The sequence below is a fragment of the Equus caballus genome, chromosome 25 (assembly GCF_041296265.1).
Source record: "Equus caballus isolate H_3958 breed thoroughbred chromosome 25, TB-T2T, whole genome shotgun sequence".
Classification (NCBI taxonomy): domain Eukaryota; kingdom Metazoa; phylum Chordata; class Mammalia; order Perissodactyla; family Equidae; genus Equus; species Equus caballus.
The window spans coordinates 19924192-19937363 of NC_091708.1; the positions used below are offsets into that span (position 1 = coordinate 19924192).

General features: G+C 47.2%; 1 protein-coding gene across 3 annotated transcripts; it reads left to right on the plus strand.

The window, feature by feature from the left end:
• The first annotated feature begins 988 nt into the window (after window positions 1–988).
• Window positions 989–11523, plus strand: TAL2 (TAL bHLH transcription factor 2). 3 transcript variants are annotated; one of them, XM_070250814.1, is made up of 3 exons: window positions 989–1032; window positions 7631–7718; window positions 8165–11523. In XM_070250814.1, exon 3 carries the CDS (start codon window positions 8199–8201, stop codon window positions 8514–8516), a length of 318 nt encoding a protein of 105 aa, XP_070106915.1. In that variant the 5' UTR covers window positions 989–1032; window positions 7631–7718; window positions 8165–8198; the 3' UTR covers window positions 8517–11523. The 3 variants fall into 3 exon arrangements, with proteins under 3 accessions (XP_070106915.1, XP_070106913.1, XP_070106914.1); XM_070250813.1 differs by lacking the exon at window positions 989–1032 and adding an exon at window positions 1224–1352; XM_070250812.1 differs by lacking the exon at window positions 989–1032 and adding an exon at window positions 1043–1181 and having other exon boundaries at window positions 7631–11523.
• Window positions 11524–13172: the final 1649 nt, after the last annotated feature.

The following is a 13172-nucleotide window of genomic DNA, read 5'->3' on the forward strand; positions in this document are numbered from 1 at the left end:
GAGGGCAGCGATTCGAGTCTGTTTGGTTTGAAGTTGTGTCCCCAACTTCAGTGCCTAGATTAGGCACTGGCCCATGGTACGCATTCAATAATAATTTGTCAAATGAACGAGAGGAGGTGAGGGAAGGAACTAGGTAGATAACTTGAGAGCAGAGTGCTTCAGGCAGAGAACACATCGCAGAGGCCAGAGGCAGGAGGGCATGTTCCTGAAACAACAGAGTGGCTAGAGCTGAGTAAACCCCGGGAGAGAAGGAACAGGTCAGGTAAAGGGGGTCTCGGGGGCCGTTGTAACTGAGTGAAATGCAGAGCCACCGGAGGGTTTGAGCAGAGAAGTGGCGGGACTCTGACTTGGGTTTTCACAGGATCATTCTGGGTGATACTGGAGTAGAGGAAAGAGGCAATGCAGAAGCAGGAAGACCGAGCTGGAGGCCTCTGGAAGAAGCAAGTCCTGTGCCGGACGCTGCGGGAACTGAGATGAACACCCCGGCAATCTGTCCGGGACAGTGGCGGTTAAACTTGGTTGTGCATCTTAGTCTCTTGGGGTGAAAAACGCAGATTTGGGATCCCACTGCCAGAAAACCTGATCTGTTGGGTCGGGGTTGTGGGTGTGGAGATGTGTCTCCCCTCACCCGTGATCCTGAAGCCCGTGCGTCTTGGACTACATTGGCTTAAATAATTGACATCTGATGAATGAACGCGGCCCGGACTTTGCGCGGTTCGTCGACGCTGGAGAAGAGGGTCGGTGAGCCCCGAGCCGGCCTCTGGCCGCAGGCCGATGGTGGGCAGGACCCCTCGGCCCCGCACCTGACACACAGCGCGGTTCTCCTTCCTCCCGGCCCCTTTCCAGGGCTCAGGGAGGCGGGGCGGGGGAGTGGGCAGGGCCGGGCGGGGGTCCAGGGCGGGAAGAGGCCCCCTGGGCCCAGCTAACAAAGGGCGGGGTCCTATAAAGGCGGCTGCGGCGGCGTCCAGGGGAGGGCGCACACGGCCGGCTACGGCGACCACGACGGCGCGGGCTCCGGCTCTGGGTGAAGAGGTGCGTCGCCTCGGCGGGACGTGGGCGCCCCGGGGCTGGGCTCGGGCTCAAGGGCCACGGTCTCCGCGCGGCCCCATGAGTCCAAGCCGCGCCCGCCCGGGAGAGCAGGGGTGTGGCGGGGACTTGGTAGCAGCCACCAAGGCGACTCGGTGAGAAGCCCCGGGGGCTTTCCGCGGGGCAGGGGCGGGGGCCGGTCCCCTAGCGCGTGATGGCTGGGTCGCTGCGCCTGGATCCGCGGTGCCGGCGACGCTCCGGAGCATCTCCGAGGGCCCTTTAGGTGGTTCCTGCGTCTCAGTGAGCGACTCCCGGACATCTGGCAGGTGCGACACTTTAGCAAGTGATGCTTTCCTGAACTACTTAGTCAATAAGGCAGGGCACTGCAGGCCGGGGAGCAAAGGGTATCGAGAGCAATAGGGACAAGCCGGGAGGTGAGGCGGGCAGGGCAACGGGGTGTGCGGGCTGTGCAGGAGGCGCGCGTGTTGAGCGCATCCTGGAACAGGCGGCTCTCCCGGCGGGCGCGCAGGGTGCCACCTGAAGACTGGCATTCAAGTAAATGTCCTTATTTAGAACATCATCATCAAGCACAGTTGTCTAATGAGAAAAGTAACTTGCGTAATACTATGTATTCTGATTTTTAAAGGATATAAGATACGAAGGATATATAAATATTATACATATTCACACCAAATTGGCTACTGCTGGGGAATAAGATTGACTAGGTAGACAGATAGCCTTTTAGTTTTTACTTTATGCACTTGTGTACTGCTTAATTTTTTCCCCTTAAATGAGCATGTGTTACTTGTATAATAATTTCAAAAGGCAAAGCTGTGCCCTGTGTTTGAGGTCAGGTGCCTTTCCCTAACCCAGCTGTAGGAAGCACCTCCCTTTTTCTGGAGAGTGTTTTCACTCACTTTCAAGAGAAAGATGAAAGAAAAGACAATACACGGGACCAAATGCCAGGAAGAGAAACATAAGTCTTGGGAAAAAAGAGTCTATGAGTCTGAATGCCTGAGCCAGGCCCCGGGGGGGAATGTTAGCCCTGAACCTGTGGGCATCCTTGCTGGTTGACTTTGGTTCTGTGTCCTGGAACCACCCCCACGAAAAAGCAGCAGTTCCTACTGGGGGCATTGTCACCTTCTCTAGGGGCGTAATTGTCATTCTTTCCTCTGCTAACCTGTTACCTTCAGTGGTAACGATATAAATAGAAGTTTGTGCACACCTATATTCCTGTTGTATTTACCGTGACATTCCTCCTGCACAGGCATTCCTAAGCTGGGGTCCCTGACATAGCCATCCAGGGGTGTGTAGATAGAATTCAGGGGTTCTATATATTTGGACTGGAAAAAAATTACGTCTTTATCTCCACCAACCTTTAATCTAAATTTAGCATTTCCTTTATTCGTGAATGTGGGTAATAAACTACAGCGGTCTTAGCAGTACTGGTGACTTTGTGATCAATAGAAATCGTAGGCACCTTCATCTCATGTTACTGATCTTGCAGACCATTTGAAAAAACAATTTACATATCACTACTTAGAAATTATGGGAATAAATTTAATTGTTTAATATGTTAAAAATGAAGCACGTATTACTGTTTTGTATTTTTAAATTATTTTAATAACTCAAGTAGAATTGGTTATTTCATGTGTCTATGTATTTTAATTCATGCATTTAAAATCACTATTCTGAGAAGGGAACTAAAGCTTTTTACTTCATGTATTTGAAATCATCGTTCTGAGATGGAATCCGTCGCTAGGCTTCCCCAGATTGCCAGAAGGGTCCATGGCACAGACAAGGGCATGAACCCTGACCCAGCAGGAGTCAGTGGTGACATAGATGCATAAACACCCAAGCTGGGGGGGTGACCTGGGCAAAGCGCTTCACCCGTTTCGACATCTGTCAGGTGTTCTCTGATTCTGTGGCATCTGGCGTATTTTTTAAGCTCTTGAGTTACTCTGAAATCAAGATTAGCAGCAATCAGTCCTCGAAACCGGAAGAACATAAATGCAGTCTTCCTTTGATTTAATAAGCACCTTAGTAATTTTCCAGTGACCTCTCCTTTGAGTTTTTCCAGCTTGTTAATCCCTGATTTCTGTTCCCCCTGTGGAGAAGAGAGAAACACACTTGAGATAAATCAACAAGGAATTATAAAGCACCTCCCAGGACAGCAGGGCACCTTCAGAAGCCCATTTTCTATTCTCTCATTTCCTCTGTCTGCTCCTAGCACAATAGGCTCGAGCCCTCTTAGAAGAGCACACCGGTTAGTTTATCCTGCCTAATCTTTTTCTTCCCAGCTTGAAAAAGACCCCCCATGGGACTGGAGTTGACTTAGTGAGTGAGCTAAACCCTCTTGTGACAAGAGAAGCTTAAATGTAACTTTTCTTCCACAGTCCTGGCTGCGAAGCAGCCAGCCCCAGTATCAGCAAAACTGGATAGTTTTCTATCTTAAAATTCCCTTGATTTAGGTTCAAACCTTCATATTTTAGGTATAGTCGGGCACAGTCCTGACAACACTCATAGATTCATTGTACATCTGAAGGCCGGGTTGTTTAGAAATGACTTACGTTCCATACAAGGCCATAGGCAGGGCACCATGGCATTTCAGAGCAGAAAGAGGCCTTGGCGTCACCGGGCGCACCCCCTCGGTTTGGAGGGATCCACGTTCTGTCTGGAAGCCCTCTAGACTGCTGGGTTAGGTGCTATTTCTCTGCTCCTACAGCCCCTGTTCTTCCCTCTCCATGTCACAAGGCAGCGGGCTCCTCAGTATCTGGAAGCCAGCAGAGTATCTGGCACATAGGATCAGTAAGTGTTGGTACCAAAGCTTGGAGAGCATATGATTGTAACTGGATCATGGGTCCCACTAGGAGTGTCTCCACACAGAGAGGAGGTGGAGCTCCGTGACGGGTGGAGGAAGGCTGAAGCCGGACAGTGAACTTGGGCTGCACTTACCACAGCTCTGGCCTCTCCAGACCAGACAGAAGCAGGAAAGGCAATGAGAACTGGGACGGAGAAATGTCCTGGGAGCATACAGACGACTGAAAAATGCTATTCTTGGGATAATAATACTTCTCGTCTGTATGGGCAAGAGGACCCTTGTATTTATTAAGCACCCATGTGCTGGTGACATAGTGTCTCATTTATATGTTCAAATACTTTATATAGTGTTTGATTTAATCCTCACAAGAAGCATGGAGATGGCTTTATATCCATTTTTCAGAGAAGAAAACTGACATTTAAAGAAGTTAATGGATTTTCCCAGAATCATATAACTAGGAAATTGGGAGCTGAGATTCAAAGCCAGGTCTTTCTACACTAAACCCATAAACTTTCTTAATTTCTTTCTATTATGAAGCAAATAATATATGAATACTTTGTTATAAAAATGTAAAACAATACCAAAGTATATTGAATAAAACACATACATCGCCTTTTTCTCTCTTCCCCAACCCACTGCCTCCCCCAAGGAACCACTGTCCGCAGCTTGGCCTGAATGCTTCCAGATGTTTCTTCTGTCTGTACACACGTATCTGTCCACAGCCCCCTAGAGGGTGAAACAGACTCACACATGAATAAAGCTTGGACCTTTCTACGGCACTGTAGCTTCTTCATCAGAAAAAAAATTATAAATGACAGTGAACATTTACTTTCCTCTATTTTATTTGTGGAGATAATAATTGCAATCATTTGACATTTGTTGAGCATGTAGTGTGCACCAGACGCTGTGCTGAGGTGTTTTACGTGTATCGTTTTATGTGTCCTCGCAGGTAGTAGCCTGAGTCACCCTTTACTTATGAGGCTTTTGATGCACAGAGAGGTTACGTAGATTTCTCAAAGTCACACAGCTAGGAGGAGTAAAGCCAAAAGCCAAGCCAGGGTTCTGGCTCTGGAGGCTGTGCTCTTAACCACCACACAGATGCCTCCACTTTTGGCGGACTTCCATACAGTCAGTGGTGGTAAGAGGGGCTGTTCCAGTTAACTGGGATCATCGTTTGATTCCCACAGAATCGCAGAGATACCAATACACTGTAGAGGGAAATGACTCCTGGAACATGTTGGCATCCCGAGGCGGATCCCAGCAATATCTACAATATTGTCACTGCAACCAGCACCACTTACAGACACATCTAGGCGGAGTTAATTCACGAAAACAGTGCCTGGCGCAAAGTACTGTTTGCTCCCATCTTCCTGACTTTCTAGTTCACAGAATGCTTTCCCATGCAGTACTTCATTTACTCTGGACAACCACCCTGTGAGGCGGGAACGGTATCATCACACCTGAGTACAGCTGAGAACTGAGGCTCGGGTGGGTGAGGTGACTTATGCAGCAGCTCCTGGCTGGTTCGTGTTTGGTGCTGTGAAGAGAACACACACCACCCGAGGGCAAGGGTGGCCCCTCCCCTATTCTGTTTACTCCTGCCCCTTCCTCCAGGACGGCAGGGTCCCGCCTCCTTCTTAAACACGGTTTTGCTGAGGGTGGAGCCTTCCCGTTTGGAGAGTAGCGAGCTGGTGCTCCTCTCGGCCGCCCTCTGAGGTCACAGAGAGGCGCGCCGGGAGGTCCCTGCAAGAGGGAGCTTGCGGCTCGGCGGCAGGAGCTCAGCGCCCCCAGCTCTCAGGGCCGCGCCTTCCCCGCCCCCGGTCTTCCCGGGCACCCAGGCGACGAGTGAGGAAGGCAGGGCACTGGATCTGGCTGTTTCTGCCCAAAGGAATCTTCGGGGCGGTCCTGCTTCCTTCCTGCCTTCCTTTCCCAGGTGCCAGCTGTGCGTTGCCCTCTGCAGGTGTTCTTCGTCCCGTTCTTTCTTCCCTTTTTATCTGTCATAGGCATTAACCCCCAACTCCAACTCAGCGTCTGCTTCCTGGAGGATCCAGCCGATCTGCCTGAGGAATCTAAAAATACCGATGCCCTCAGAGATTTTCATTTAATTGGCCTGGGGTGCAGCCCGGGTGATTCCAATGAGCAGCTCAAGTTGAGAGCCACCGGAAGAGAAGAAAAGTTGAGCAGCAGAAGTTCCACGTGTTTTAAATTAGCAAAGGCCCGCTTTTTCACAGTTACCCCCCGGAGCCTCAACGAATCACTTCTTTAGATTAATTTCAAATAAAATGGGCCCACTCTTTCCTACCATACATGCCAATGCTTAACCCCCCAGCTCATACTGCAGTGTGGGCTGTTCACATAAACGACAGGCGTGGAAGGAAGCTGGCATTTTGAGGGGTCCCTAAAGAGTTCCTGGCAACCCGCATGATGGTTTATATAACTTATTCCAGATATGTGGGGTGTTTACCCACAAGTTCACATCCTTATAGAAACCCAAATAAAAATAAAAGGGAGGTAGAATTTAGGGAAAAGTTCAATGTTATTGACCTAGTCATTTTGGTCTTGGCATAATTCTTTTACACCTTTCTCTAGTCATCAGTTGTTGATCTGGATTTGGCCCTCAGCATGTGGGACTTTGTGCTGTGATTTTACTTATTTATTTATTTTTCGTGAGGAGGATTGGTCCTGAGCTAACGTCTGTTGCCCATCTTCCTCTGTTTTGTATGTGGGATGCTGCCACAGCATGGCTTGATGAGCAGTGTGTAGGTTCATGCCTGGGATCCGAACCCATGAATCCCAGGCCACTGAAGCACAGCTTGCAAAGTTAACCACTATGCAACCCTGCCGGACCCTGTGCTGTGATTTTTAAGTCCTTATGTATGTGCTGCCTCCTCCACCAGACCATCCAACAAGGTTCTCACCCAACCATGTCCACAATCCCAGCTCATAGCACAGGGCCTGGTGCAGAGTAGGTCTACATTACGGGTTAAAATAAAAGAACAGAGGCACCAAGAGCCAAGAGATTGTAGCAGGCTCGGTTATAGAAAAACAAGATATCACCCCCTAGGGATAGTCAACACCCCACACGTTTTTATTTATAAATATATTTATTATTTTGTTATATTTATTAACACTATTATAGCAATTACTAAGTGTCAGGCACTGTTATAACTTATTTACAAACATGAACTTATTTAATCCTCCCAACAGCCTTTGTCTCCCACCAAGGGCTGCAGGGGTTCACTGAGGGGAGGGCAGGGGGGCGCTGGAATGGCTGGAAGGTTTCATAGAAAAGGAGGCTTTGAGCTGCCTTTCAAAGAATGTGTAGAAATAGGCAAGGAGAGAGTGAGGAGGGAATTCAAGGAACAGAGAATGGCATGTGCAAAGGGATGCCGTCAGGAATATTTACTACTCTTTGACTCTTTTGGGGGAACAGGAAGGGGCCCACTGTGCGGGGGAGCTGAGGCTAGAGCAGGCGGGGGTGAGCCAAGAGCCCCAAACTGTCAGGCACTGGGCTTTGGCTTCTCTGCTGATGCATCGTGAACTGTTCCAGTAATGTGTGTTAATCCAAGCCGCCTGACAAAGGGACCCACGCCTCCAAGAGTTACAAATGGTGCGATGAGACTTGGCAATAGATGATGATGATCACCTCTCAGGGTTGGCAAGGTCACCCAGTCAGGGACGCCTGAAAACCTCCAGCACCCCTGCCAGATCATCACCCCCCCTGCCCCTTGTCTTTTCTTCTTTTGTCACACTAAACACCCACTTCTGTTCTTCATACAACAGGGTTTCAAGACTCTGCGTCACTCTGTCCTCCTGTAAATGTGGTCCGGTCTGGATGTTTCAGCTCGTGCACGGGGGGCCAGCCCTCCAGGTGAGGTCTGACAGCGCAGAGGAGGGCTGCACTCCCTCTTCTTCATTCCAGGTGTTATCTTCCTAACGAGACCTAGGACCACAGCTTTTTTTCCTTTGAGAATCCATATTCAACTCCCTACTGCTAAATACATGTTTTGTTCACACATGTACTCAATCGTCTGAACAATTAGGAAGAATTGGTTATAAAAGAGTGGGGGTGCTGGGATAAACAGCCTTGCAACTGGAGGCTTCAATCAAAACTGGGAGAAAAACAGCTGAAAGGTGGTGTTCCTGCCCAGCCCTTTCTTCTGCCACATTTTCTTCCCTTACCAAAAGGAAGATGCAAAAAAACCCAAAAATGAGGAAAGGAATTTTCTAACATCTGGGTGGAGAAGATCTGACATCTCAAGTTCTTGGCAGGACCTGTGGTATCCACCAGGCCTCTTACAAGGTCTTGGCCCTCAGGGCCCTTTCTCTTTCCCATCCCAGGAACTCAGACATGACCAGGAAGATCTTCACAAACACCAGGGAGCGGTGCAGGCAGCAGAATGTCAACAGTGCCTTTGCCAAGTTGAGGAAGCTCATCCCCACTCACCCTCCAGACAAAAAGCTGAGCAAAAATGAAACACTTCGCCTGGCGATGAGGTATATCAACTTCTTGGTCAAGGTCTTGCGAGAGCAAAGCCTGCAGCCAACGGCCGTGGCCGCTCAGGGAAACATTCTGGGACTCTTCCACCAAGGACCGCACCTGCCAGACAGGACGCTTCTCGGTGACTACCAGCTTCCTTTACCTGGCCCAAGCCACCACATTCCGTAGTGTGGCTCTGGCTGTCACCGCCCTGGGCAGCACTTGTTCAGAAGTCACTGGCTGTCGACAGCCCTTTGCATGTTCCAGAGTCAACTTGATGAATAATTTGTGAGGGATGAATTTAAGCTTCCCAGGAGGTGGCTCATGGTCAGCAGCAGAGAGCCGAAAGGAGGCCGTGAAGAATGTGACTTGGGAGTCTGCCACCCCTGGGACTTTGGGCAGAGCAGCCTGTCTGTCTGTTTTATTTATCCGGGATCTGCTTAAGATGCTTGAAAAAAAAAATCATAGGTTAAAAATAGGTTTTTAAGGGCTGGCCCCGTGGCCGAGTGGTTAAGTTCGCGCACTCCGCTGCAGGCGGCCCAGTGTTTCGTTGGTTCGAATCCTGGGCGCGGACATGGCACTGCTCATCAGACCACGCTGAGGCAGCGTCCCACATGCCACAACTAGAAGAACCCACAACGAAGAATACACAACTATGTACTGGGAGGCTTTGGGGAGAAAAAGGAAAAAATAAAATCTTTAAAAAAAAAAAATAAGTTTTTAAACCACTGTTGTGTTCAGTATGTTTTCAGTTATAAGAAAGTTTTCTCATAATGAACCTCAGATGGATGAGTCAAAGATGCTTCCCTCAGAAGGAGGCACATTTGATCAAGGATGAACAAAATAAATCTTAAGCTTGATGAATGGAAAGAGGCAGAAAACAGCCTGGAGACTTGTGGGAAAATCTGTGGGAAAGAACCCCTCTTGACACGAGGATTACAGGAACATAGGAGATACAATGTGGAAGAGCTCTGCATCCTCATCTCTGTGGAAATCTGAGGTGTTACTTGCACTGAGCCACTTATATGTATATATGTTATCTCTAAAGCCAACAGGTGGGTTATATCTGTGAGAGGAAAGGACTTTATAATTTATCAATTAGAGTTTATAGTTTTCTTATGAAAAACAGCTAAAATAGCTTATCTGACCCCTTAATTTCATGTGACGTATTAAAACTTTTAATTCAGTCTGAGTTTCTGCTGATTTAAGATGTATAAAATTCAAACATAATTATGAAAATCCAAACATTACTATTTAATGATTCATTTAACAGATACCTTAGTTTAAGCAAGATTTAGAGTAGACAATAGGAATGTAATACCAGACTCTAATGAATTAATGAATTTGTGATTTGTCTTCCCTGCTGTGGAGCATTAGCTCCATCTTTTGCTAGGGGGGTGGTCCCCACAAGTCAATGAAAGAGCGTGGATCTGGCAGAACTCACGGCCATGTGCCAGTCTGATGATACGTGGATTCAAAGATGCATCCCATAGTTGAGCCCAGAATACAAATAATGCCATTTGATTGTCCCTGGGACATTTTATTTCCCCAAAGTTCTTGACGGTACCTTGGTTTTAAAACCTTCTGAACCACAGGTAGGAAATTGGTGGATTTGAGAGTATGGATATCCACTGCATACAAGATAGAGGAATTTACATTTCCTGCCACTCTAGAAAAGATATTTGATCTATGAAAGGTTGAAATGAGCCTCTTCGCTTTGGGGATCAGAAGAAAGCTGGATGAGGCTCCCTCAACACCTCAAAATCTCATTCCCCCAAAATGGCAAGGTCATAATGTCGTTCAATTCTATACAGCATTCATACTTGTAACACAACGTGTTTATCGAGAGCAATATATTTTCCTTCTAGGTCTTTCTTTAAATTGCATTCAGCAAACTTCCCTACAGACCCAGAATAGTCCAGGGAAACACATAAGCTCAGAGACCAGGGAATCTCCCCCCAGTGTACATCTGTTCTTCATGAGCTTTTGTGCACTTAAGTTTGTTCCCAAACTACCAGGTGATAATACATCTCAAAGCTTTGATGATGGTTGTCAGTTGAGCAACCCTACTTACTCTCTCATATGGCATTAGATCAAAATAACACTTTGATGGTATTTTTATATTCGCTTCATTTTGATGTGTTGCCAAGGAAGGCACAGAGGACCTCTCTGCCTGAATGCAGGATTTCGTTGCTCTTCTCAGAATGAGTACACTTTTCTGCTGTTGGGGCCGTGTGTGTGTGCAGAGGGCCTTTCCACTGAAATGTAAGGGAGGGATCCTGAAAAGTCAGGAGGAGATTGAGTTATCATTGCACTATACGAGAGGGATAATTATTTAAAGAAGCCCTGCAGGAAATTCCTCTGATAAATGACTAGACATTTAAAATATTACTTTATGTAATTCACCTCTTAAATTATTTCTTTTGCAAGCTTGGATTGTGGTATACCAAGTTGTGTTAGGTTAAAGTGACGGTTGAAAGGAATTATAGGTACATGTCGACCAAAACCTTGGTGAGGTATCCATGAGACTGGAGGCCAGTTCAAAAATCACTCTACTCTCCTCCTTGGTGTCTATCGTGAGGGCTTGGGGGTTGCAGCAGGAAGAATTTATGGCTCAGACACATTGTAGTTCCCTGATGTTATGTCTCTTTATGGATCACTTGAACCCAACAGAAAAGTTTACACAGATTATATATCTATGCTACTCTGTTACTTGAAAAAAAGGGTTTGGTCTGCTGTGGACACCACTGGAAACCTCTGGAAACCAGATATAAACAAGTCCATTGATTTATACAGATCATTAGAGTGGCTAATTCTACTCCTCATTTTACAGAGGAGAAAACAGTTCCAGAGCGTTTTGGAGCGACTTTCCAGAGGTCACATGGAAATTAGTGGAAACCCAGGACACAGTGCCTGACCTCCTGACTCTGTCTCCAGCCTTTCTACAGCCCTGTTCAGTCACTAAGTGTTTTAGGATTGAAAATGGACAAGCACCTTATTATTATGCTGATTTCTTTTCGATAGCGTTCAGTAATCTTCTTCATATGCATTTTATGGAAATTGAATTATTTTGCCTTGTAGAATGTGATTAGATGTATCAACCAAAGAGTTTATTTGTTGATGTGTTTTTAACCATTGATTATGATTTGCTATTTAACTATTAATTTATTGAAAATAAATTATTTAAGAAAAGAAATTGTTCTTTTTTTTCTTTTTAGAAAGAATTTCCTAAGTCTACTAAGCACATCTACCCATTCTTTCCATCCTCACCAGCCACTGTCCTGGCTAAGACAAACCCCCCCCCCCCCAACCTCTGCCACCATTGTCTTTAGTCTCGAGCAAATCTAGCATCACCTGGTTAGTCTCTCTCGCTCTCTCTCTCTCTCTCTCTCTCTCTCTCTCTCGCTCTCTCTCTCCGTCCCTCCCCCCTCCCTCCCCCCTCTCTAGATCTCCCTTCACCTCACCTTTCACACAGCTCCCTAATTGTCCTTTTCAAATCACAGCTGTGGTCAATCACCCCCCTGCTATCGATCCTTAAGTGTCTTGTCCATCAGACCGAGACAAACGCCATACCCCAGCAAGCCAGGCCCTCTGCATCCTGGCCCCCGTGCACCCTTCCCTTCACCTTCCACAGTCCCCTCGTGTGTTTTACATGCTAATGAAACTGCCTCATTCGATGGTCCCCAAACATGCCCCGCTCCTTAATACCTCTGACTTTACTCTGGTGACTCCGTTTCTACACATGAATGTTTCCATTCTCGCTGGTTCTACTCACCCCTCCATCTGCCACAAATTCCACTTGCTAAAATCCTCATGACTCTTCTTTTTTTTTTTTTAAAGATTTATTTTATTTTATTTTTTACTTTTTCTCCCCAAAGCCCCCTGGTACATAGTTGTATATTCTTCACTGTGAGTCCTTCTAGTTGTGGTCTAGTTGTGGCATGTGGGACGCTGCCTCAGCGTGGCTCGATGAGCAGGGCCATGTCCACGCCCAGGATTCGAACCGATGAAACACTGGGCCGCCTGCAGCGGAGTGCGTGAACTTAACCACTCTGCCACGGGGCCAGAGCCCCTCATGACTCGTCTTAAGCACCATCTCTTACATGAAGTCCTCCTAGGTTTTTACCATTCAACCTCATCTCTCCTTTCTTAGAATCCCATGTGCTTCATGACCCTGACGTCCTCTACCCTGGGTTACAGACATCTGTGTATATTCTGTCCCACCTCTCTCCACCCCGCCCCCGAAAGCTAAGATCTCCTTGAGGACAGGACATTTTCTAACATTTAATTCTCACAACAGCCTTGCAAGTGACCTCACTTTCAAAATGAGGAAACTATATCAAGACTGGCTCCGTTAGGAATACTCCTCTAGTCTCCCCTAAAAGATGGCATTGAAGTGAGACTTGAACAGGCTGAATTTTCCTGAGGAGCCCAAAGGCTAAAGCTCTTCTTAAAAGTTCATTTCTCATGATATCCATTCAACGCAGTCCTGACTGCACCTGCCTTCTGAGGTTTCATCACCTAAGAAAGGGTTGAGACGACCAACACATGTATAAGTTATGCACAGCAGGCTTTGTCCTTAAAAAGGCAAAAGATGAAAGGGGTCTGGGAGAATGGACAGCTTAACTGCTGACCCCAGGCCAGAGGTTAGTTAAAAGTCACATCCTTAAAAAGGTCAGAGCTAAGGAGGGAGACTAAAAGCTCAATGGCAATGCAAAGTGAGGGACTTAAAGTGGCAGGTGTTAGGAAGGAATGCAGAGAATGGGTGCCGCTCAAGGATTACAGAAAGCCGGGCCCAGGGCTCCAAACCTTTCGCTTCTGTGGCTGCTGGAGCTTTTTAGAACA

What these genes read in the sequence shown, in the direction of transcription:
- TAL2 (XM_070250814.1), top strand. Translation starts at nt 8,199, where the DNA reads ATGACCAGGAAGATCTTCACAAACACCAGGGAGCGGTGCAGGCAGCAG.